This window comes from Poecilia mexicana, unplaced genomic scaffold (genome assembly GCF_051168715.1).
Source record: "Poecilia mexicana isolate PSO_F unplaced genomic scaffold, ASM5116871v1 scaffold_14, whole genome shotgun sequence".
Taxonomy (NCBI): domain Eukaryota; kingdom Metazoa; phylum Chordata; class Actinopteri; order Cyprinodontiformes; family Poeciliidae; genus Poecilia; species Poecilia mexicana.
This window is the reverse complement of record NW_028263383.1, coordinates 27,532,775-27,554,628: the sequence shown is the minus strand read 5'-3', so window position 1 is coordinate 27,554,628 and position 21,854 is coordinate 27,532,775. Positions and strand designations below refer to the sequence as shown.

Sequence of the window (21,854 nt, the reverse complement as noted above, 5' to 3'; positions counted from 1 at the left end):
ATACATCGGCCAAATGGAAGCGTAATGTGATAAGCAAAATGCTCACAAATAAGAGCAGCAAAGACATACAACACATTTTAAATTCAACATTTGACCATTTTGAATTGTCTTTAGAGAATTTATTTTTTTCTGCACCTCTAGTAAATACAGCCAAAACAAATGTGCTAACCTAGCACTAGCGGGAAAATGGATTGTGTTTTTTTTTTTTTTTTTTTTTTTACCAAAGACAAAAGAGAAACCCTGCAACTGCTAAAATCTGATGCCACTCCATTTTTGTTTACATTTAGGGAAGCAGAAAATTGCATTCAGTGTCTTCAGAGATTTTCATGTTGTTTCCTTCAGTGGTTCTTGGTGCAGCGACCCCGACTGGCGAGGAGGGGAAAAGGTTGCTCTAATGGTTTGTTTTGTTTGACAGTGCAGTGTGAAAGAAAATGGCAGCAGATGAAAATGTAACAAATGTTGCAAATTACTGGACTATCAGTTTGGGATTCAAACCCAGGACCTTCCAGCTGGAAGGCAGCAACACTATCAAAGCTGCCTCTCTGTGCAGCTCAGTTAAAACAGCACCAATGAAAAACTCTTCAGTGATGTGGTCATTTTTAAAGTCAAACTGAAACTTTTCATGAATACTTTTCCTTAAAGACGTTTACAACTGTTTAAAAACTGGCAGTCTTAAATTAGCCTGGAGTTAGAGAGGACAGAAAGACACCACAACATGTTTAAAAGCCACAAATAAACAAAAAGGAGAACTAAAGAAGAGTGATATGATAACAGCTAAAACTAACAAAGACACAGACTCAATCTGAGTAAAAGCAGCTGGCTGTGAATCATCCAAGTCAGCCTGCGTTGGTTAGAGCGGCGCTAAATGGAGAATGACTGACAGGGCTAAGACCCGCCTCCTCGCTCAGATTGGTTGTTTCTAGTTAGCATTGGGAGAAGGCAGAGGCTTGATTTTTTTCACAGATTATATGTCTCGACATGGTGACATTTTCAACAAATATTTAAAAAAATATTTTTTTTATAAAAGTTACATACCGCAGCTTTAAAAGAAGGTAAATCTGCTCTTCCAAAATTGTTCTCAGGAGATTTGTTTTGGTAAAGTGCCAGAGCTTTCGCCAAAAATAAATCTGTGCAGCAGTCTGAGGCTTCGCTGTTCAAACAGACAGAACTGACAATAGCACAATGCGTTTACTTCACTTCTGGCTCCAATAGAAGCAGGTTTTCGATTTAATTTTACTCTTTTTCTCTCTCTCTCTCTTTTTTTTTTTTAAGAAAACAACTATTTTAAGGCCCAACAAGCCCTAATCTGTCTTCCTTTACCTCTAAAAGTCAGGGCCGGTTTATGCGGTCCTGAAGCCGGCGAGGCAGCAGCCGTGAACTCATTGATATGGGCAATCCGGGTGCCAAAGCTTCAAAGTTGCTACAGACGCCATCACTGTGGCCTCAGATAGAGGGACAATCACGGACTGAGCCGGACTAATGGACGCACTGAATGACAGAGGAAGAGCCACACAGAGGAGGGCTTCTTCACCGCAGCGTGTGATATGAATAGCAATGGCTGACAGCCGAAGCCGCCTGCAGGTGTAAGAGACGGAGGAAAATAAGAGACTGATCTGAAAGGAGGAGAGCTGCTAAAGAGAGCAAACTGTTCCAGAGAAGGTCTGACCCACTTCGATTCAAACACTGAATAAACAATCAGACATAACCAACAGATCAGACTAGTTAACACAAGAAAAACAGCCAGCTTGTCCCTGAAGGAGAACTAATTATCATTCTTATTAATTAATAAATGGTGTATTTAGTTGCTCTGAAACTGTTCTGCCTAAACTGAGGATCCGATGTCCAAACTTTTTGTCACTATTATCAAGTCAAACTTTTACCAAGTAAATAAAAGAAAACTAAAATCAAGCAAAGTAGTTCCAAATTTTTGTATTTACTTTTTTGTAGGAAAAGGAAAATTATATATCATAGATACAAAACTTAGGAGGGATTTTGAGTGTTTGCTGTGTTAAACAACAAAAACAAAAAACATAATTTTTTTAAATTTTCTGGGTTTAATAACCAAATCCTGGTTGAAAAACCAGGATTTGGGTCACTTTCCTTCAAAATGCTTGATATAATTAGTTGAGTTCAATAAACTAAATAAAAGCTGATTTGAGTGCAGCAAAGTCAACTTTTCAGTAAAGGTCTCTGGATAGATGTGGTTCTACATATTACAAAAACTAAGTTATAAAAAGATGAATACTTTGTGCCGTACTTAACATTCTCCATTGTAAGAAAAATATGTCCGAAATAATTTTATCCTGAATAAAGGAAAACAGCTTGGAGCAAGAAGTGACATCCTGTTGAATCCTGACCAAACGTAGAATATCATCAGCAAAGAAATACATTTTTGCTTGTTTTGAAGTCGAGTAGAAAATGACGAGGCAACGTGGACCAAACAGAGCAGTCACAAAAACTCTCCTCCACTTGTTTGTATGAAACTGATCACATCTCAGCACAGACTGCAGGTATGTTTTACTTCCTTCTGTTGTGAAACAAGTTTAAATCACTGAATCCAGAAAGCAGGCAACAGGAAGCTACATAAAACATGCAAGAAAACAGAAACCAAACAGAAGAGCTCCCCTGTGAAAGACGGTGAAGGGAATGGAGACTCAGTCTCAACTACACACATGGTGACATAGCACAGCAGAACCACAGGCTCATCTCCTCCATACTAAACTGCATTGATGCAGTAATTCATGGAGCTCCACCCACATATTGAGAGCAGATACTCTGAACTACGTCAACAACCTCGTCAGCCCCTCATTCATACATTAAAAATATTATTTTGGTCTTATGTATTTATATTTATTAATTAGCTTTAAGCCACAATCATCAAAACTAAGGACTAAACATTTGTGTGGAGTGGTTATAAATTCAATTTCTGATATATTACTTTTTAATGACATTCACATTTGAATTTATGTCTTTTACTGCTTTTTCTTTAATCAGCATGGGACTGCAGATAAAAATATATGGTATGTGAAAGCAAATCAGTTAACATCTGATTTATTTTTACCTTTGAAAACTGAAATAATGAAAAAAAAAAAAACTAATTCATAAATTGTCATGGAAATGATCAGTCTTACTTTCATGCAAAAAATCATCCAAAAAATATAAATCATGCAAATGGAAATTATTGGGTTCTTGAGATTGATTGGTTTATTGTGACAGGCCTAATGAGTCTTTATAATATTTAATAAATATGGTATTAAATACATATACTTGTGATGTTAAATGTAATTATACAGATGCACACAAAACAAAATAAATCAGCGTTAAGATGTGGGTTATTTGGTTGAAAACTACAAACATGGCCCCACTCTTTACAGCTCTGGAACAGATTCCTCACTGGGCTGAAAACCAAAGCCAATTGGGACACAGAGGGATTTCCAAATATCCCAATCGTGTCTTTAGGAAAGGGGTGGGGGTGGGGGAGGGCAAACGACAAACAAACATTAAAAAAAAAAAATCAACACGACAGTGAGGAGGAAGTCAGATACCGGACCAGCAGTGGAAGCTGGGATGTTTTTTCTGAGGCTTGTCGACTTTCATGGCTTATCTGGCCACAAGTGAATCAAAAAAGTTTTTTTTAAATGCCACATCCTCACCCAGCTGTCAGATGGTGTCTTTCGAGGGCGTAAAGAACCATTTATTTTTAGCGTCCCAAATGACAAGGCGCTCCAGCGGTGGCGTTAACGAGCGTCGGCAGTGGGGCTAAAAGGACAACAAAGCGGACGTTTTCATTTACCTGGGCGTAGTCCCGCTCTACCGCTGCCCTCTTCTGACTGAAGGTCCTGCAGGCACGAAAGAGAAACTGCAGTGAGGATCCAGAACAATTTAAGCATCCGACACCACTACTGCTGCTCATTTAAATGTGACTTTGGTACCTTAAATTTATAGATTCTATGCAGCTTGGCAAAGAAAACTGTATTTTTTTGCACTTGAGGTGCAACAAAACAAGTTTAACATCACATATAATATTTAGGTCATTGTTATAACCCAATGGCTGCCTGAGATAATAAACTCCAACACGTTGGAGCCACAGTGTAAACTCTTATCAGAAACTTTCAGTGCATAAAATGGACTTTGAAGTGAAGAATGTAAAAATACTCTGTGGGATAAAAGCAGATGTAGTTATGGCCTCATAAAAGGAGGAGTTTATTTTAGCCAGCTGTGCAAAGGGACAGTTAATGTTACAATAAATTTTATGTATTTAAGAGGATTCATAATTAGTTACAACACAGACTATGAGAAATATTTCTATCAGATGTAAAACCAACACGGTCAAAATATTGTAATCTGTTTAGGTTTATAATCTTAAATAAAATACTGTCACACAGACATCACGGTGTTGTTTACACTGCAATGCATCCTGGGTAGATGGGGTTTATTAGGTTCTACAAAACTAGCGCCTTTCAGCCAGAACAGTAATTTTCATGCAAAGAGTAATGTTCAGCCAATTTCACTTAAATCAGAGTGAGTTCAAGTAGAAGGAAATGTAGAAATAACAAGAGGAGATGAAGATGAAAGTGTTCTCGGCAAAGAGCTGCAGTTTGCAGCTCAAGCTGTTCATGGTAATAATCAGGATCAAAACATTTTCTCAAATATATTAGAATGGTTGTTAAGAAGACTTAAATATGCTTTACTGTCATTTATTAGCTTCCACTCAGTTAGATTTTACATTAGTTACTGCTAATGGTGTTAGCTTCTGCTAATGGCGTTAGCTCCTACTAGTGATGGGTCCGGCAACACCGATGCGTCGGCACATGGATCAAGCCTATAGACCAAAACCCGTGTCGGTGCGCGTATTGGTTTCAGCAAGTCACGTGATCGATACAGGAACTGTTCCGAAATGACATTAAAGCGCCAAACTGTGTTTATAAGGAAGCCAATCTGTCAATCTGTCAAATGCATTTGCCAAATGAATTCTTGAACTTTTACGGAACAGTGTCAACTATGGAGCAGCCTCAAACAAAAGGTTTCCGCAGTGTGGGACCATTTTGATCTTATATTGGAAAATAAATTTGTTTTCATTGTTGTTGTTTCATCCGGTTCTCGTCAGTTTCTACTTAATCTGTCTGAATCCAAATTCAGCTGAAACTGACTCTTAGTTTACTTTCATATTATGTTCTGCAGGTTAAGTGTCGCATATGTTTGACTAAACTGTCTTATTTAAATAAATCCACTTCCTCAATGTTGAGGCATTATGAGGCATGAGAATGAAGTCCCAGATAAACCTAGATAAACTCACATATACAGCCATTCTACAAATTACTCAGGTGCTTTTTATAAATTATTTTGCATACAGTGATCCCTCGCTATAACGCGATTCACCTTTCACGGTATCGCTGCTTCGCAGATTTTTTTTGTGCAGTTTTTTTTTCACAGTGTTCTGCGTCCTGATTGACCGTATGATTGGTAAAAACAGTCTCCGAGCTTCTTCTCTACCTGAGTGCCAATAAAGTTACGGTATTTAATACAGATTGGCCATTCAGGAGATGGAAACTGAAACTGTGAATACCAGCTGGAAAAAAAAACTGTGGCCAGAGGCAGCGCAAAACCCGACCAGAGGCTCGCTTGACGAGATCCATCGCTCTGCCGTAGATACAGCTGTGAGTCTCAAAAAGCAGCTTGGAGGAGACGATTTAATGACACGACTCCGGATCACATTAAGGCCCGATTGGTACACACGCACATCTGCTGATCTGAAAACAGGTTTTGTTATTTGGTTTCAATGTAGAGTATTTATTTATGCTGTGTAATAACTGTAAAAAATAAAGGTAATTACTTCACGGATTTCACCTATCACGGGTTATTTTCGGAACGCAACCCCTAAGAAAAACAAGGGTTCGCTGTAAATGTAGTGTTTACTTCATCTTTTTCTACAGCAGGAGAAGTTTAGTCAAGAAAGCATAACAAGCTAAATTTCAAAATGTTGTAAAAACTTTTTTTTTTTTTTTAAATAAAATCTGTGGGGGAAAAAACAGTCCACAAGCATCCTCATTCCAAACACATTCACTTAAATTTTCACTTTATGGTACATGTTCACATTTTTTATTGACCGTTTATCAAATCTATTTTAAATGTAACTGAAGATATGACATAATACAATACATAATATTCAATAAAATACAAAGACTTAAATCTTATCATATGGACTAGATTAGGGGTCCCCAAACTACGGCCCGCCTCCTCATTTGGTCCGGCCCCCTGAACAATACCAGAGAGCATTCAGTGTTTTTTTCATATATATGTGGATTTTTCTTCAACCACCAGGGGGGCTCTTGAGCAGATATGAAACTTAGTTTCCCTCAATGGAATATATACTAGTCAGTACCAGTCACCGTTTCGCTCACGTTTTTTTTTTCCATTTGCATTCTGGGTAAAAATCTATCTACAAACGCGAATATGTCGTCGGCAGTAATCCAATTCCCCCCTCGCCCCCGGTCCACAGTTTCACTCTTCCTCCCCACCCCACCCCCCGTCAACAAAATTTTTCTAAGGTTTCTTTCTCGAAAAACTAAGACCGGCCCCCGACGGGAAAAGGGAACAGTCATGTGGCCCTCGCAGGAAAAAGTTTGGGGACCCCTGGACTAGATCATCAAATCACTACATTGCCTGTAGGATTTTTTAATGTCCAGCAGATGTCAGTATTCAGTGACACAGTATCGAGACAGAATCGACACAGTTTTGCTATGGGTCGAAACGATACATGACGCCTCATCTACCCATCACTAGCTCCTGCTAATGTTGTTAGCTCCTGCTAATGGTGTTAGCTCCTGCTAATGGTGTTAGCTTCAGTACATCACAAGCCGACCATATTTGTTTGTTTCAGCAGATATCTGGTGTATAATGGCACATGAAAACTTTGAGGCAATTTGCCTCAATCCAGATGTTTTGTTGACTTCCTTGACTTCTTGAGTTTTGTGTATAAACTCTATTCCACTGTAACCTTCCCGCATCATCGGCCCAGAATGCATTGTACGGGTGAAAAGATGGAGACCTCCGCAGGTGTAATATGTAACAAAGATCTACAATTTTTGAACTATTTATGAGTTTTTACGTATCACAAACAACAACTTTTAGGTTAAGAGGAAAATTACAACATATGTGGGCCAATATGTTCAGCTAATCATGGATCTGTTTAAGACCTCTAACATGCAGACATCAGGTTCTGCCGTTGAATATTTGCAAAGTGATGACGGTTTTAAGGTTGGTATCTTAAACCAACAAAAATGAATGCCTCGTTTCCACTAAACGGTAGGTAACGGGTCGCTGCGTCATTTTGTCTGTTTCCATTGTAAAAACGGTGCAAGAAACCTTCTTGTGTGAAGCACCACTCAATAGAAACAAAGCCTTACTCTGCTGTACTACATGTATATTATGGAGTTGGAAATATTTACTCTACCGCAGCCAAAATGCACATTTATTTGTGGTTTCTGTCCACAACTTAAAATGATCAAGAAACAGGACCAAAACAGAGCTGTGAAAGGACATATTTCAAATATAATTCAATATTATACCGGTATTTTTTTCAGAAAATCTGATTTTCTGTTTGCTTGCAGATATTTCCAGAGCTCAAATTCTAACAGTTCTTTTTAGCAGTGTTTTTGCTACTTTAATTTCCTTCCACAGTCACCACATTTTAATTAATTAATTGGTCAAACTGTAAAACATTTCCACTGAATCCGCTGCCTCAGATTTGACTCGTTCCGGTTTGTTTTTGTGAAATTAACACGTTCCAGCAGGTTTCACGAACATTAAAAACAGATCAGACGATGCGCAGAGGAACCTGGTGGCTTTAAAACCTTTTCTGGTTTGTTTATAACGCAGATATAAACAGGATAATGACATCTCGAGCGAGGCTTGTGAAAACGTCTAAGAAAAGAAGCAAGGTCAGTGCCCTGGGAAAAACTCCCGCAGCAAAATCATCATTAAGTCATTAAACATGTCGAGACTCGGCCGCCTGCTCCACCCTGACTCTAAACAATCTGCCGTACTTCCTGGGATCTTCCGCCTCTTCCTCTCCGCCGCGTTTCCATCGCTCCCTCTCTCTCCCCTCCTCCATCGCTTCCTGCCATTTTCCCATGCAGAGCTTTTGCTGACAACCACAACCAGCTTCCGGTTTGCTGAATCACTTCAGCAGAGAGAGGAACGTCGTTTCTGATGGAGTGAAGCTACAGAACCTCCCGCGGCGAATGATTTGGGGCGGCGGGAACATCTGGCAGCTCTCTGTGACCTGAACTTCCAGCTGCTCAGAGGGCCAGAGCGCCAGCACCCACCACAGACAGGAAGCGGGGAGCCAGAGATCGGCAGTTTAGCACAAAACATCACCGCAACCCTTTGGTTTTTTCAGCCTGAAAAGGGCTCTACGTGAACGCAGCTGAAGTTTCCTGCGTGGGTTTACAGGACCTGACATCATCAAGCCTGATCTCATTTCAGGCACAAACAGTTGATCTCTACTGAGTTTTCACATTTCATCACATTGAAAGTTTCAGATGAAACCCTGTTAAGATACTTTAAAGTGGAGATGCTCCGATCTGATATTAACATCTGTATTCGTCCTGATATTGAATACAATTCTAGATCAGGTATCGGTGACAGTGTTTCCAATCCATAAGATCTGTTCAGTCTAATTCTATTCTTTGTGCTCTGAGCATAAAAAATAATAAAAAAAAAAAAATTATTTTAAATTCTATTTAGGATTCCTAATTGCACTTCCTGAACCTTTAGAACAAAGGTTTGCTGCAGTTTGTTTTTTTGTCAGATTCTTTATCATTTATTTTACATTGTTATTCTCCTAACTGCACTGACTTAACATATTCAAGTTGTGTTGTTTCACATGTTTGACCAAACTTGTGAAGATTCAGGTGTATTTAGGTGAGCTGTACTGGTGCAGAATTATCAAATAAACTTTAATTTAGTAAAGCTATGTCTATTTGAAAAAACAAAACATTTTAAGTCAACTCAGTGCTGTTCTTCTGTATCAGATCGCATCAGCCGATACCAAACCTCACTTTAAAGGTCTGGTGATTTATTCAGACCCTGAAGTTTGGATCAATTTTACACATAGTTTGCAAACATGGAAAAAAAAACTACCTCAGACTACATGGTGCAGTAAAAAATTCTTGGTTCCTTACAGATTTACTCATTTTGTTGTTTTGTTCCACTTAAATGCTTCAGATGTTCAAAGATAAATCCGTTTACGAATTGTAATTTAATTATCCAAACCTTAGTGTGAACCGGAGTGCTTACCTTAGGTCTTCCAGCAGGTCACATTCTGTCTGGTGTTTTATCTGTAACTGGCTCATCTGCTCGGCTTGAGTGTGCTTCAGCTCCTGGGTGAGCCTTACCTGGCAGGGAAAACAAACCAAACCAGCTGTGATATGAAGTGGCTAACAGACCTGCTGACGGCTGTGTTTCATGACAGGTTTCTATTACACTCCTGAAGATAAAACGCTAAAAACGCTTTGATTTAACGGCAAACTGAGGCAGGTTGAATTAAACGAGAGGTAGCCGTAAAGTAAAGGTCAAAATCCTTCATACACCCAACAGACTTACATCTAAAGTTATTTTTATTCAACCGAGAAGTTATTTTTATGCTGAGAAATGAGACCAGCATCTCTCAAAAGATGAATCAGTGTCAAGAATATTACTAACATTTTATAAAAAAAAATTGAAATGCATCACTAATCCGTCACCTTCCACTTAACTCAATTAACTTTAACCTGCAATTAGGCGGACAAATCTTACCTCAACTGCGTTATTTTTTCCACACATTAAGAACTGTTTCACAACATGTTTGTTCGAAATACTCATTTTATACAATATTAGTAATATATTAACAATGCAAATAAACCAACAAATCAGTTGTTTTGGCAGAATTTGGACCAGGTGAAGCTAAATCTATTAGTTACTTTAGGAGTTCTGGATAAAACATATTTAAATCCAAAAAAGGCTGTTTTTTTATCTTCAATGTAAAATGTATGTATTTTGCACAGTATTTCTTAATATTTGTGCAAAATGGCCTTTTTTGAGTCTGAATGATCTATTTAACGATTCATCGTTCGCTAAATTAGTTGACAATTATTTCAATACTTGATTAACCATGATTGAGCTGATTTATCGTTTATCTGATTTATCCCTAGTCAGCAGTATGAATAATTCTGGCCTCACCTGTTTAACACAGCTAGTCTAGAAGCAAACAGAAGAACCACATGAAAACAATACAGCAGGCAGAGCTGCTTCAATACAGCAGAATGATGATGTCACTTCCTGTGTAGCTCACCTAGGCAAAAATCCTTTCAACTTATCAAAAATTATTAAGCTACGAATTTTAAAATTAGGAGAGAAATTATTTTTATAACTTTTCTCTGTTCTAGAGCTGCAAGATCAAACTGACAAGAAATTTCTCTTGTGCTGCAAAGTGGATAAAGACATTAAAACAAAAGGTTTTAACTGGAGTCAGACTGACTGCAGCCTCATCTGCTACCGTCTGTTGGTTGATGGTATTTCACATAAAAGGGACTTGGGTGCACATATTTGCTCTGAGGGGGCTCTAAGGTTCTACGAGTGAAAATGAACAAAACAGAGAAAACTGTAATAACCTGAGCTACAGGTTCTTTCACAGAGGAAGCTTCGAATCACAAAACGTGGAAACAACATAATCACACTCATCTATAGCTCATATATTGCGCTGAACTTTTTTATACAATCTCAAACTGAAAGAAGCATATTAAAGAAGATGAAGTGGCTTAACGTTTTAAAAAATTAGTTTTGATGCATTTTAATACACAGGAGAAAAAATGATTGACCATCACACCATGAAACCTGCATTCAGCTGGGCTTCAAATAAAGCTACTTTTACTGGAACGGAGCAGAAGCTATGTTCCAGTAACGTTGGAAGCTAGCTTGAGCTAGTAAATATCATCAGTAACAAAATAATCTGAGGTATTTTGCCTTTTAATAAACATCATGAACATTGTTGGACAGTTTAAAGTAGGGATATAAAATGTCTGCATTAACATTGTTACTGGACAATGTTAATAATAGTATTGGGTTTTGTCTTATTGTTTATTGTTTAAAGATTATTAGTGTTGGTCCAATAAGTGAAACTGGACTGTTATCAACAACCAATGTTTATTTCTATTTTTTTTTTTTTTTGCCATTTGTGTTTTAGGAGGGCGCCGAGTTTATCATTTATCAAATGTGTTTCCATCTCCCCTTTAGTGCACCACGTCTTTTTTCAGAAAAGCCAGAAACCAGCTCAGACAAGCACACAAACTTTTTTTTCTTTTTGCGAAATTGATTTATTTTTTTTTTCAAAATTTGCATTTTCTATCAACCTCTTCTAGTGCAATACTTCAAAATATGCACAAAAGAAGCAACGTAAGCAGTGTGATTGCTTTTTTGCTTTGGAAAGTTTAGGAAGATATATATATATATATATATATATATATATATATATATATATATATATACATATATATATATATATATATATATATATATATATATATATATATATATATATATATATATATATATATATATATATATATATATAATATTGGTAAATATTGGATATTCGTCATAATGGCAGTATTAACATCAGCCCAAATTGTCATGTCGGTGCATCTGAGTTATTATCTGTGTTAATTTAACATTGATGCAAATCTAGTGGTTAATAATTCAACAATTACAGAAAGTAATAAAGTGAAGCAGTACTAACTGATCAGGATAGAGTGTATCTGTCTGACTGGAAGTGACACAAATACTACAGAGAACTCAGAGAAGGTGTGATTAGAAGTGTTATCAACAGCTGCTCTGAAGTTAAATATTCACTTATATATTTGCAGCAACCGCTGAAAGAAAAACCCCAGATAGAATTTGTACATAAAAGGTGAGCAGTGTTGCACAAATCAATTGACTATTTTCACCTGAATGGCTCAAATCGTTACATTAATGCTGAAAATTTTGATTTATATCCTCCGCTTTTCATTCAAATCTGATTTTTCAGCCTTTCAAATCAGAAAAAAAAAAGTATCTGCAAGGAATTTTATTTTAAGATCTCTAGTAAATATAAACAATTTGGCAAATGTTCCCCATGTAAAGCTGCACACTGGCTATTACTACAGCTAAAAGTGCAATTTAATTGCATGTAGAAGTATAACCAGGTATAATCTGTCAATATGTCTGTTTGAGACGTTTTTAACAACTTTTTGGTCATCAGATGTTAAAGCACATGTCAAAATACAAAAAATACTGTCAGGATTACTTTAAATAAGTGTAGATTTATGAGCCTTCAGTAAACTGAAACATATTTACTAAGAGGACTGGGACAAAAATGGTCTGTGCTGTTATTGAAATATGATACTATGTCCACATACTTGCACAGAGACTGATGTCTGCAGGGATTTGTGTTTTTAAGGCTTATCTTAATGATAAAACATGCACTGCAATGCTTCCTGGAGGGTATTTAAGACTTTAAATAGCTTATAACCCCTACATCCTATAGAAAATAACAGAAATATCCCAAAAAGTTTACAAATTTAATATACTACAGGTTATGCTAAATATTACAGTTCAAAGTAACAGAGCATCTCAGTTATTATAAGTCAGAAACTGTTTCTAATTCGGATACAGCTGAAAGGAAATAGTTGAAGAACCGTTTTTAAGTTTCAGAGCGAGCGAAGCACGTTTGATGAGCGCTAAAAAAACAAGGGAAAACTGCAGCGCATCAAGTGTTTTTAATAAGTTTTCTTCCTTTTAACTGACTTAAACAAACAACCGCAGAGGTTTTGATGTGGAAACCAACAGTGTATGTGTTCTATGATGTTCAAAAGTGGAAGTCCATCGTGTGAACCAGGCGAGCAGCAACAAAGCGTACATTTCCAACCATTAAATATGCACCACTACGTCGAAGTAACGCTAGCTTAGGAGGCTACAGCCGCGGAAAAAAGGAGGAAAAAAAAAAAAGAAATCTCACCTTTCTCGGTGGGGGCTGCATCCTTAGTTCTGGACATAAAACTGATCCAACAAGTCCAAAAGTTTATCCAGAAAAGTTCGTACGAATGGTTTTCGGGGCAAGATGGAAGCGGACGGATGGAGTTTCAGCCCGGGTCAAGCAACCATAGTGGGACCAGTGAGCACCGAAGTTGAGTCCCGTTGAAAACACTGTGGCCCCGGGGAACAGAAAACAGTGCGTCAAAAACCGCACAGTTCACTATCCACTTCCGGTTGACGCCACAAAATAAACGCCAAGGTCCACTGTATTATAAAACTCTACTTCCGCAAGGATTTTTCAGAGTAAAGTTAGGTTTGGCTGTTTTAATTATTGAACAATGGTTCCGTAGGAATCAGTCTCAAAGAGATCTACTTCGGTTTCTTATTTTACTGTAAACTTGTTTTATTTTACTGCTTAATAATTTTACATTTTACGGAACTTTAGTTACATGAATAAATAAGGGTTGCTGCGCATATTATATTGTTGAACCGTTAGTTAATATAAAAACTGTAATTGTTGACTAGCCTTTGAATGCGATCACTGGTATTTGGACAAATTTATAGTAATTATATTTTTTCATTTGTTACCATAATTCTTTATTGCATTCTTTTTTATTCAAAATATTTTTATTTTAAAAATTATAAAAACACCACTGGTTTTCAAGTTCTTTATAACTTTAATTTAGAGTAGAATATAATAGATTAGAAAGCTATCTATTGCTTTATTTATCTGTTTACAAAAAATATACATTAGATAGTCATCTGCTGTAAAATATTAAATGGTAAATGGCTTGTGCTTGTACAGAACTTTATCAAGTACAGAGGAACCCCAAACGCTTTACACTGCATTCAAATATCTTCAAATCTAAAATAAGGCAAAAATATTAAAAAGAACACGGATATATAAATTAGTGGGCCGATCCTCTTTACTATTGGTTCATTTAAGTGACGTGAAAGCCACTGCCTCCCATCTCAGTTAACTCAAGTTAACATTTACGTATTTGTCATTTCCTGCTACATTTTCAAAATAAAATCCATCCCCTGCTCTATTTTTCCATCACTAATGTAAAAGACATAAAAACCAACTCATTCCAGTTAGCCACCAAGTAGCAAACAACAACAAACCTATAAATTATACATCTTGCAATATATATTTATTCATAGTTGCAACCATGTTTCGTATAATTTTATACATTAAGCAAAATCACAAAAGTTTTGGGAAAATAATCAATCCAGCTGGTAACTGTGAACAAACCTCAAAAGATATAAAATAAATGCGACGGATAGTTTTTATAAATACTTCTACGATGCATTTAACAGCGTATAGAGTCTAATTTCTTATAATATTGTAAACTAGTTTTGTAGAATTTAGAGTAACGTTGTGTCTGTCTTGTTTCCCTAAAGCTTACGTCTTTATTTTTATTTTGAACGGCAGACATGTCAAACCGGATGTGAATGTTTTCGGTTCATTTTACTTAACTTTCTCTTGACCTCGCTGTCAGATTATAGACTTTGCATATTTTCATTCGTTTTAGATGAAATATGACCTTTCGTTTGCCCCGACATCTCGGTCCGGTTTCCACCTTAGTAGCGTTGGAGCTGAATAACTAACTGATCTCAGAGCCAGGATGTGTGCGTGGAGACGGCTGCACAGAAATGTGCGGACTCTTCGTGGATGTTTCACCCATGGATCGCTCAACTGCACTGCGGTGACACAATGGCAGCCAGACCGATGTGGAGGTCTGACTTTCTGCCAGAAGCTGAGCACTGGTGGAGCCTTACGGAACGACTTCCTTAATGGTGGGAACCCTGAAGGACCTGGGACAGAAGTGGTAGTTAAAAAGGAGTGAGCCAGATCCCATTTAACATACAGCCATAGCTTAAATAAACTCAGTATATAAAGCTCCTCGCAGAGTTTATATCACAAGTAGACACGTTTCCTGAACATTTTAAACCTCGCCAATTATTCGGCATATATAGTTACAATAAATACATTAAGAATTGTTTTCTTGTTATTCTCCAATTTGTATTCTTTTAAAAAAAATTTTATTCAATATTGAAGGTTGACAAAACTAGACAAGCTGACAGCAAAGGTTCTGTTTCTAAATAATGGTTTGCATAAGAAGATAAGGTGAAAATAAAGCAAAGATCAACTTCTTTAAAAGTCCATGTTGATTTTATATCTTTGCATTTCCTGCTATTTGTAGAGTTTAGGAGATCTATTATTATTATTTATTGTTATTAATTTTTTTTTACCCAAAAGAGTCATTCAAGCAAACCAAAAAACACTGGTTGTTGACAAGATAGAAAATTTGTGAAAAACACTGAAAGACCTTCAGAAACATCTATGGATCACACTTTTTGTTTAGAGCTGAAAGCCCAGATAGCAGCGATGAAGAAGAAGGCGGCAGACGGTCTGCCGAGCAGCAACTGGATGCCCTTCGAGATCAACCCCAATCTCCCTCCTGAGACGGCGGACATCGTGATCGTTGGCGGCGGTGTGATGGGCTGGTCCATCGCCTACTGGCTGAAGCAGAAAGAGAAGTTCTCCAAAAAGATGCGAGTCCTCGTTGTAGAGAGGGACCCAACAGTAAGGACACAGTTTTTTGGAGGATTTCTATACATCTTTAAGATAAGATACAATCAAAGAGATCCTTGGCTCTAAACAGTAGGGGGAAATCAGTTCTTAAACTTTTACACAGAAAACAAATGTATGTAAAACCACTTTTTAACCCTCTTGACTGTGTCCAGTATTCCCAGGCCTCCACGGTTCTGTCTGCGGGAGGAATCCGCCAGCAGTTCTCCCTGCTGGAGAACATCCACCTCTCCCTGGAGTCTGCAGACTTCATGAGGAACATCAACGTAGGTCAAAGTTTATAAGCATTTCAATCACCGAGTACTGAAGCAAGTTTTATGGAAATATTTTGGGAGTGGTAATGTATAAAGAGAAAAGTGGTTAGAAAGGTTGTGCATAAGAAGGTGAGAGCTACAAATAAAAGTAGCGGTCATCTTTTGTTTTATCTTAAGTCTGGATCGAATCATCTCCTCTGTTTCCCATCAGGAACATCTCAGCGTTGTGAATGAAGATCCTGTGGATCTGCAGTTCAACCAGTCGGGATATCTGTTCTTAGCCAGCGAGGAGGTGGCTCACATCATGGAGCAGAACTACAACACCCAGAGGTGCCTTGACGGCGAGATGTGCTCTGGATTTCAGACGGTTTGCCTTGCTAATCATCTCGTCGTGTGATTCCAGGTGTGCAGGAGCTAAAGTTTCCCTCTTCTCTCCGCAACAAGTGAAGGAGAAATTTCCGTGGATAAATACAGAGGGCGTGGCACTGGCTTCATACGGTAACAGTACATGATTTATTGCATCTAATTTAGCAATGTGCTCTGCATTATTCAGGCCCTAAATGAATAAAGAGCACCATAGCCTGAGCTAATTCATGACACAATGTTTAGTTAGTATGATTTAATTAACCTCAGTTTGCCGTGGTGTTTTGCATTTGTGGCCGAGTTGCTGGAGGCTGATCAAACAAACAAAATGTTATCACTTAAAGCTAAACTAGAAAGGAAAACAAACAAGAATCTAATGTAACGGAAGTTACCTCCTCAAGGTCTCACCTCAAGAAGATTATGAGTCCTTTCTTCTGTGGAGTAGTGGAGAAGTTGGCAGATGAGGATTGGCTAGAATCCCTGTGGATCATGATGTTTGCAGATGATATTGTGATCTCTAAAGACAGTATTGTAAAAGCACCAAAACTGGACGAGTGCATGTACCAAGCATCCAAAGCAACCCTAACTCTAACAGACATGATGATGATGATGACTTAAGGTTAGTTGCAAGAGAGAAAAAAAGTTCACAAGACTTGCAGCGATGTGCAGTTTGGAGCAATGACAGCTAGATTGACACTTGACAATGAAGAATTGGACAGAATCCGGAGCTGCTAGGGAGGAAAAGAGGAAGACCACAGAAAAGACTAACATATCCTGTGAGCTGCTCTGAACTCTTTGTCTAAGACAGGCCTTGCTGAGTCTGTGAAGCTGCCTTGTTTACTTTACTGGTTTGTTCACACCTGCCCGCTACATTTGTGTAGTGCTGTAACTAAATGCAGTTTGTAACATTTCTCATGGAAGTGAGTTTCCCCATTTTGGAAGCATTACTGATACATAAATTTGAAATATAGAGTTAATTGGGGAGGTGTTAACATGCTTAACTGCTAATTTTTTACCAGATTTTTCTTTTTTTCCTAATCGTAGCAACAGTGTTTTTAATGTAAAGATATTTATGTTTTTGTAACTAATTTATGCAACCTATTGTTCCTGCAAAATAAACCATCCAACCTGACTGAGGCTGATTTATTTTTGCAAAGCATGAGCAAAAATGTTAGTCTCCAGACATGCAAAGCTGGTAGAGACAAACCCCAGAAAGACTTGCAGCTTTAACTGTGGTTCCACAAAGTATCGACCAAGCAGACGTACATTGCTAAGCCATTTGTGTAACAATCCTTTAAATGCTAGTTAGTGGGGGTATTTTTGTTTTTTGTTTTTTTTAAATGTCACCCAGAATGATTTATTAGTTTGGGATAATTCCAAGTTTTTGGATTGCTAACTGGAAACAAGCTAATTTTGATGCCTTGGCTGTTGATAAAACCGTATTTAACTTGGTTCTGCAGCTGGTTTAACTTCACTCTGGGGGTTTGGTGCTATGCAGGGCTGGAGAACGAGGGCTGGTTCGACCCCTGGTCTCTCCTGAACGCCTTCAGGAGGAAGGCCATGTCCATGGGGGTCATTCAGTGCTTCGGGGAAGTTGCAGGTGGGTCATACCTTCAGATGTTGGTCACATTTTAGGTTGATTTGTGTAAACGCCTCGTTTTGTCCTCCCATTATACCCTGTAGTATTAACATGATAACAAGCTGGTGTATTCCTTTCGATTAATACAAACATAACAACTTAAAACCTGAAATGAGAAGAGAACATGTTACATCTAATATGTTAAATCTTTGTTTTTTTATTGTCTGTTAATCTATTAATCTTATTCTCATCCACAGATTTTAGACACGTGAAACAAGTTCTGATGACAAAAAATGGGGAACAAATAGACATGAAGACAATAAAATCTGTCAAAGTAAGTGGAACATCCAGAACTTACTGAGAGTGACTGATAGGAAACAGTAAGATGTTCTATGTAATTTGGTTCAAAAGACTCACTGAAGAGTCTTCTTGGAGTATAATGTTTGCAGATGACACTGAGGGTCAATGATTCAAATGTGTGAAAACATCCTTAAAGAAAAGTCAGGTGGAAGAAAAAAGTGTGGTAGAAAACCATCCACAAGCATTACATTTTAATTGTGAATAAGAATCCTAGAGAGAAGCTCAGACTTCATGCTGCTGGAAGTCCAAAGCGAACGTTCTGAAAGGAACCTGGACTTCCTGAACACCTCCACAGAACCACAGCATGATCTCTGTGCCACGCCGCATGGAGGCAGTAATTGATGTAAACTATTCGTCAGGGCCTCATTTCTCTGTCAAAGTGATCCCAGCTGTGTTGAACACTGCAAAAATAAAAAATCTTACCAAGTTCAAAATCTTAGAACACTTTGAAATAGACAACTAACTTACAAGTAACATTTCAGCAAGATTTAGTAGCTTGTATTATGTCAATAATTCCTTAATACTGATGACAAAGTACCAGTTCCACTAGCACATTATTTTATTCACAATATGGAAAAAAAAAATATTTTTTTTTATAAGTGAAATAACCTGCCAGTGGAACTGGTTCTTTTCATCAATATTAAGGAATTGTTGACTTAAAATAAGTTTATATATCTTGGTGAAAAGTTCCTGTGTTTTGTCTTATTTATATTTGCAGTAGAAACTAGACCACAAAAACCTCGTAAGATTCTGTGTTTTGCAGTGTGACCTGCTGTGCGAAGGTTTCCCCTGACCTCTTGTATTTAAGGCTAATAAACACAACAGTGCAGGTCACTACATCAGTCGGTTTGTGTCTCGCAGGTACAGATGCTGAACAGCCTGGAGTACCAGCCGGTGGAATGTGCCCTTGTTGTGAACGCAGCCGGAGCGTTTTCTGGGAAACTGGCAAAGATGGTGGGAATCGGCCTCGGCCCCAAAGACTCCCTCGCTGGATTTTCAGTCCCTGTGGAACCTCGGAAGAGGTCGGTCTCCGACCTCAGCCGCTTTTTCAGGATTTCCTTTTTGTTTCTAAAGGAGTATTTAATTATATCTTAGAATGTTAAGAGGATAGGTGTTTTTGTTGTTTTCCAGGTATGTGTATGTGGTTCACTGTCCTGATGGCCCAGGACTCGACTCTCCCTTCTTAATTGACTATTCCGGAGTTTATTTCCGAAGGGAAGGTTTGGGAGGAAACTACATCTGTGGAGTGTCGCCCGAGGAGGTCAGTTTCATCTCTGAGCAGCATCTTTTTGTCTGAATTGTAACTGAGAGGTTACATCGTTTTCCTCTCAGGCGGAGGAGCCGGACACCAGTAATCTGGAAGTGGACCATCAGTTTTTTGAAGACAAGGTTTGGCCCAAATTGGCCAATCGAGTTCCAGCTTTTGAGAAACTGAAGGTACCTCAAGGCTCAATTTTAGGTTTCATACTTTTTTTAATCTAGACATAATGTTATTGCATCAGGTGAAACAGCTATGCTGATGACATGCAGGTATTTATTGCTGCTTCCTGAATCAGGACATATTGATGGATGTTTAAATGTATTTTTGATCTTAAATTATGAAAAGCACATCATTTTTTGTCAAGTTTAAAAAAATTGCCTCTGGCTTTAATTTCAGTTTCACAAACCATGATAAAAACATTACACAAAACATATTTCTGCTGGAGTTTGATAGTTTCTCCAAGAGTCGAATGCATAAATATCAATACACACCTAAATTACATAAAATATGATTTTTTTTTTTGTACTTTCTCGTCATTACAGCTACTTCAAGTTTCAACTACGAGACAACCAGAACACAAGGCCACATGAAGCCAATTAGAATCTTAGAATTTACTTTAAGTTGGTTTGCGAGCCCAGCTCTGTTACCTAGCAACCCCAGCTGAGCCCAGCTCTGTTATCTAGCAACCCAAGTTGAGTTCCAGCCCGTTTGGTCAGCTGGTTTTACCGCTGTATGTGCTCTACAATGGCTTCTGGAAAAGACGAGTGTTTAGTTGTTGACTTATCATTCAGAAACCACTTGCTGCATTCTTGTTGGTTGTGCAGGAGGCTCTACTAACGCTTTTCTAAGATGCACGGTTGTAAAACTGTGTATCTGTTTGCAGCCATTTTCATGTGTGAGTGCAAACATTGATTCCAGGGGCGTGGCCAGCAGCAGCTTATTTGGATTTAAAGTGACAATGGCCCTGAAACAGCTTGTTCTCTAAGAAGCTAAAAACAGTTTTCTTGGACTTTTTAACATAAAAACAGCCTCTCATGGTCCGACTTGTTGCCCTTTATTCCTGCCAGGTGACCAGCGCCTGGGCCGGTTTCTACGACTACAACACGTTCGACCAGAACGGCATCATTGGCATTCACCCTCTAATCAACAACATGTACTTTGCCACTGGCTTCAGCGGCCACGGCCTGCAGCAGTCGCCGGCGGTGGGCCGCGCCGTGGCAGAGCTCATCCTGGACGGAGAGTTCAAAACGCTGGACCTGAGCGGATTAAGCTTCCGACGCATTCTGACACAGGAGCCCATGCTGGAGCAGAATATTGTGTAGAAAGGGCTCAAATTAGGGAAAGTCGAGTCTTATTTTTTTTATTTAGTATCCTGTAAGGAAGATGCTGCAGCTTTGGAAATATAGGGAACACATAGTTTTTTTTATATTTACATGCCTTTTTCTTAATTTTTTCAGTGGATATGAATCACGATTGACAAACCAACAAACACTGCAGGGATGTGCAAAAGTGCCAGTTGCACCTAAAATTTTACTATCTCATGTAAAAGGAACAGCAAATATTATTGTCATTTAAAAACTTATATGTCAAAAACTGAACTTTTTTTTTTGCTAAAATCCGTAAAAGTGAAAGCAGCAGAAAGGAGCTCCACCATAACACCAAGAAGGAAAATCAGCAACAAAGACTTCAGCAATACAAGTGTTGCCTCCCGTCACTCTGGGAAGAGTTGTAAGGACATTTCCAAACTGTAGAAGTCCATCGTTCTACACAGATAAATATTCAAGAGTGTCAGTTTTCCTTAAATTATGCCAAAGTGTAACTCTCAAAGAAATGGTGATGATTAGTAAGTTAAGATGTTGAAGTTAATAATTACAGGACAGTTAGAAAAAGTCTCTATAAAATGTTACTTTATTAATATTATGAGGATTAACGTTATAAGTATTGTTTTGCACTATTGACCTAAAGTGCTTTTCAGAAACTTTGCACCAGATGGCGCCATTTAGCCATTTAATCACTGTAAGCGTTCGTCCTAGCTAACATTGCGTTTATTTTACAGCTAATTTTAAGACTCTTGAAGACCAAGGAGACGGAAACGTCTGGCTGTACATGTTTAACGTGATTTGTTTTACTAGATTCAAATGTTGTATCTAGATGTACAAAAGTTGAAAAGGTCTTATTTTTTATCTTCTTCTACTGTTGCCTAGCCCAGGACACCTTTGTAAATTATATTTTTAATTTTGATAAGATTATTTTTCTCCTGGTGAAATAAAAGGTATTGGGGAAAAAACTAAATATTTTTTGACACTTGCTAAAATCCTGTTTAGAGTTTATTAGACAACTCAACGCAACACAGTCAACACACAGACAGGTTGCAGTGCAGTCAAAACTACA

The 21,854-nt window shown here is 38.0% G+C and overlaps 2 protein-coding genes across 2 annotated transcripts in view; one reads left to right on the top strand and one right to left on the bottom strand.

The window, feature by feature from the left end:
- LOC106907328 (F-BAR and double SH3 domains protein 2-like) overlaps positions 1-13,289 on the bottom strand; it is a 40,533-nt gene extending 27,244 nt beyond the window's left edge. Inside the window, exons 1-3 of the mRNA XM_088012449.1 lie at positions 13,034-13,289; positions 9,301-9,398; positions 3,794-3,839 (exon numbers count right to left, since the gene is read on the bottom strand). Coding sequence (XP_087868575.1) covers positions 3,794-3,839; positions 9,301-9,398; positions 13,034-13,054 — 165 coding nt within the window. The 5' untranslated portion in view covers positions 13,055-13,289. The remainder of the gene's footprint in view (positions 1-3,793; positions 3,840-9,300; positions 9,399-13,033) is intronic.
- A 1,226-nt stretch (positions 13,290-14,515) lies between these two features.
- On the top strand, positions 14,516-21,755 carry foxred1 (FAD-dependent oxidoreductase domain containing 1). The gene is made up of 11 exons (XM_014975365.2): positions 14,516-14,850; positions 15,420-15,640; positions 15,802-15,912; positions 16,112-16,230; positions 16,304-16,398; positions 17,762-17,863; positions 18,100-18,176; positions 19,064-19,224; positions 19,334-19,463; positions 19,535-19,639; positions 20,531-21,755. Exons 1-11 carry the CDS (start codon positions 14,679-14,681, stop codon positions 20,783-20,785), a joined length of 1,548 nt encoding a protein of 515 aa, XP_014830851.2. The 5' UTR covers positions 14,516-14,678; the 3' UTR covers positions 20,786-21,755.
- The last annotated feature ends 99 nt before the right edge of the window (positions 21,756-21,854 follow it).

Bases quoted from the DNA above. Each gene is read 5' to 3' on its own strand.
- foxred1 (XM_014975365.2), top strand. From the start codon at position 14,679: ATGTGTGCGTGGAGACGGCTGCACAGAAATGTGCGGACTCTTCGTGGA. The intron at 14,851-15,419 runs GTGGGAACCCTG...CTTTTTGTTTAG, and splicing joins ACGGAACGACTTCCTTAATG to AGCTGAAAGCCCAGATAGCA. The intron at 19,225-19,333 runs GTCGGTCTCCGA...GTTGTTTTCCAG, and splicing joins CCTGTGGAACCTCGGAAGAG to GTATGTGTATGTGGTTCACT.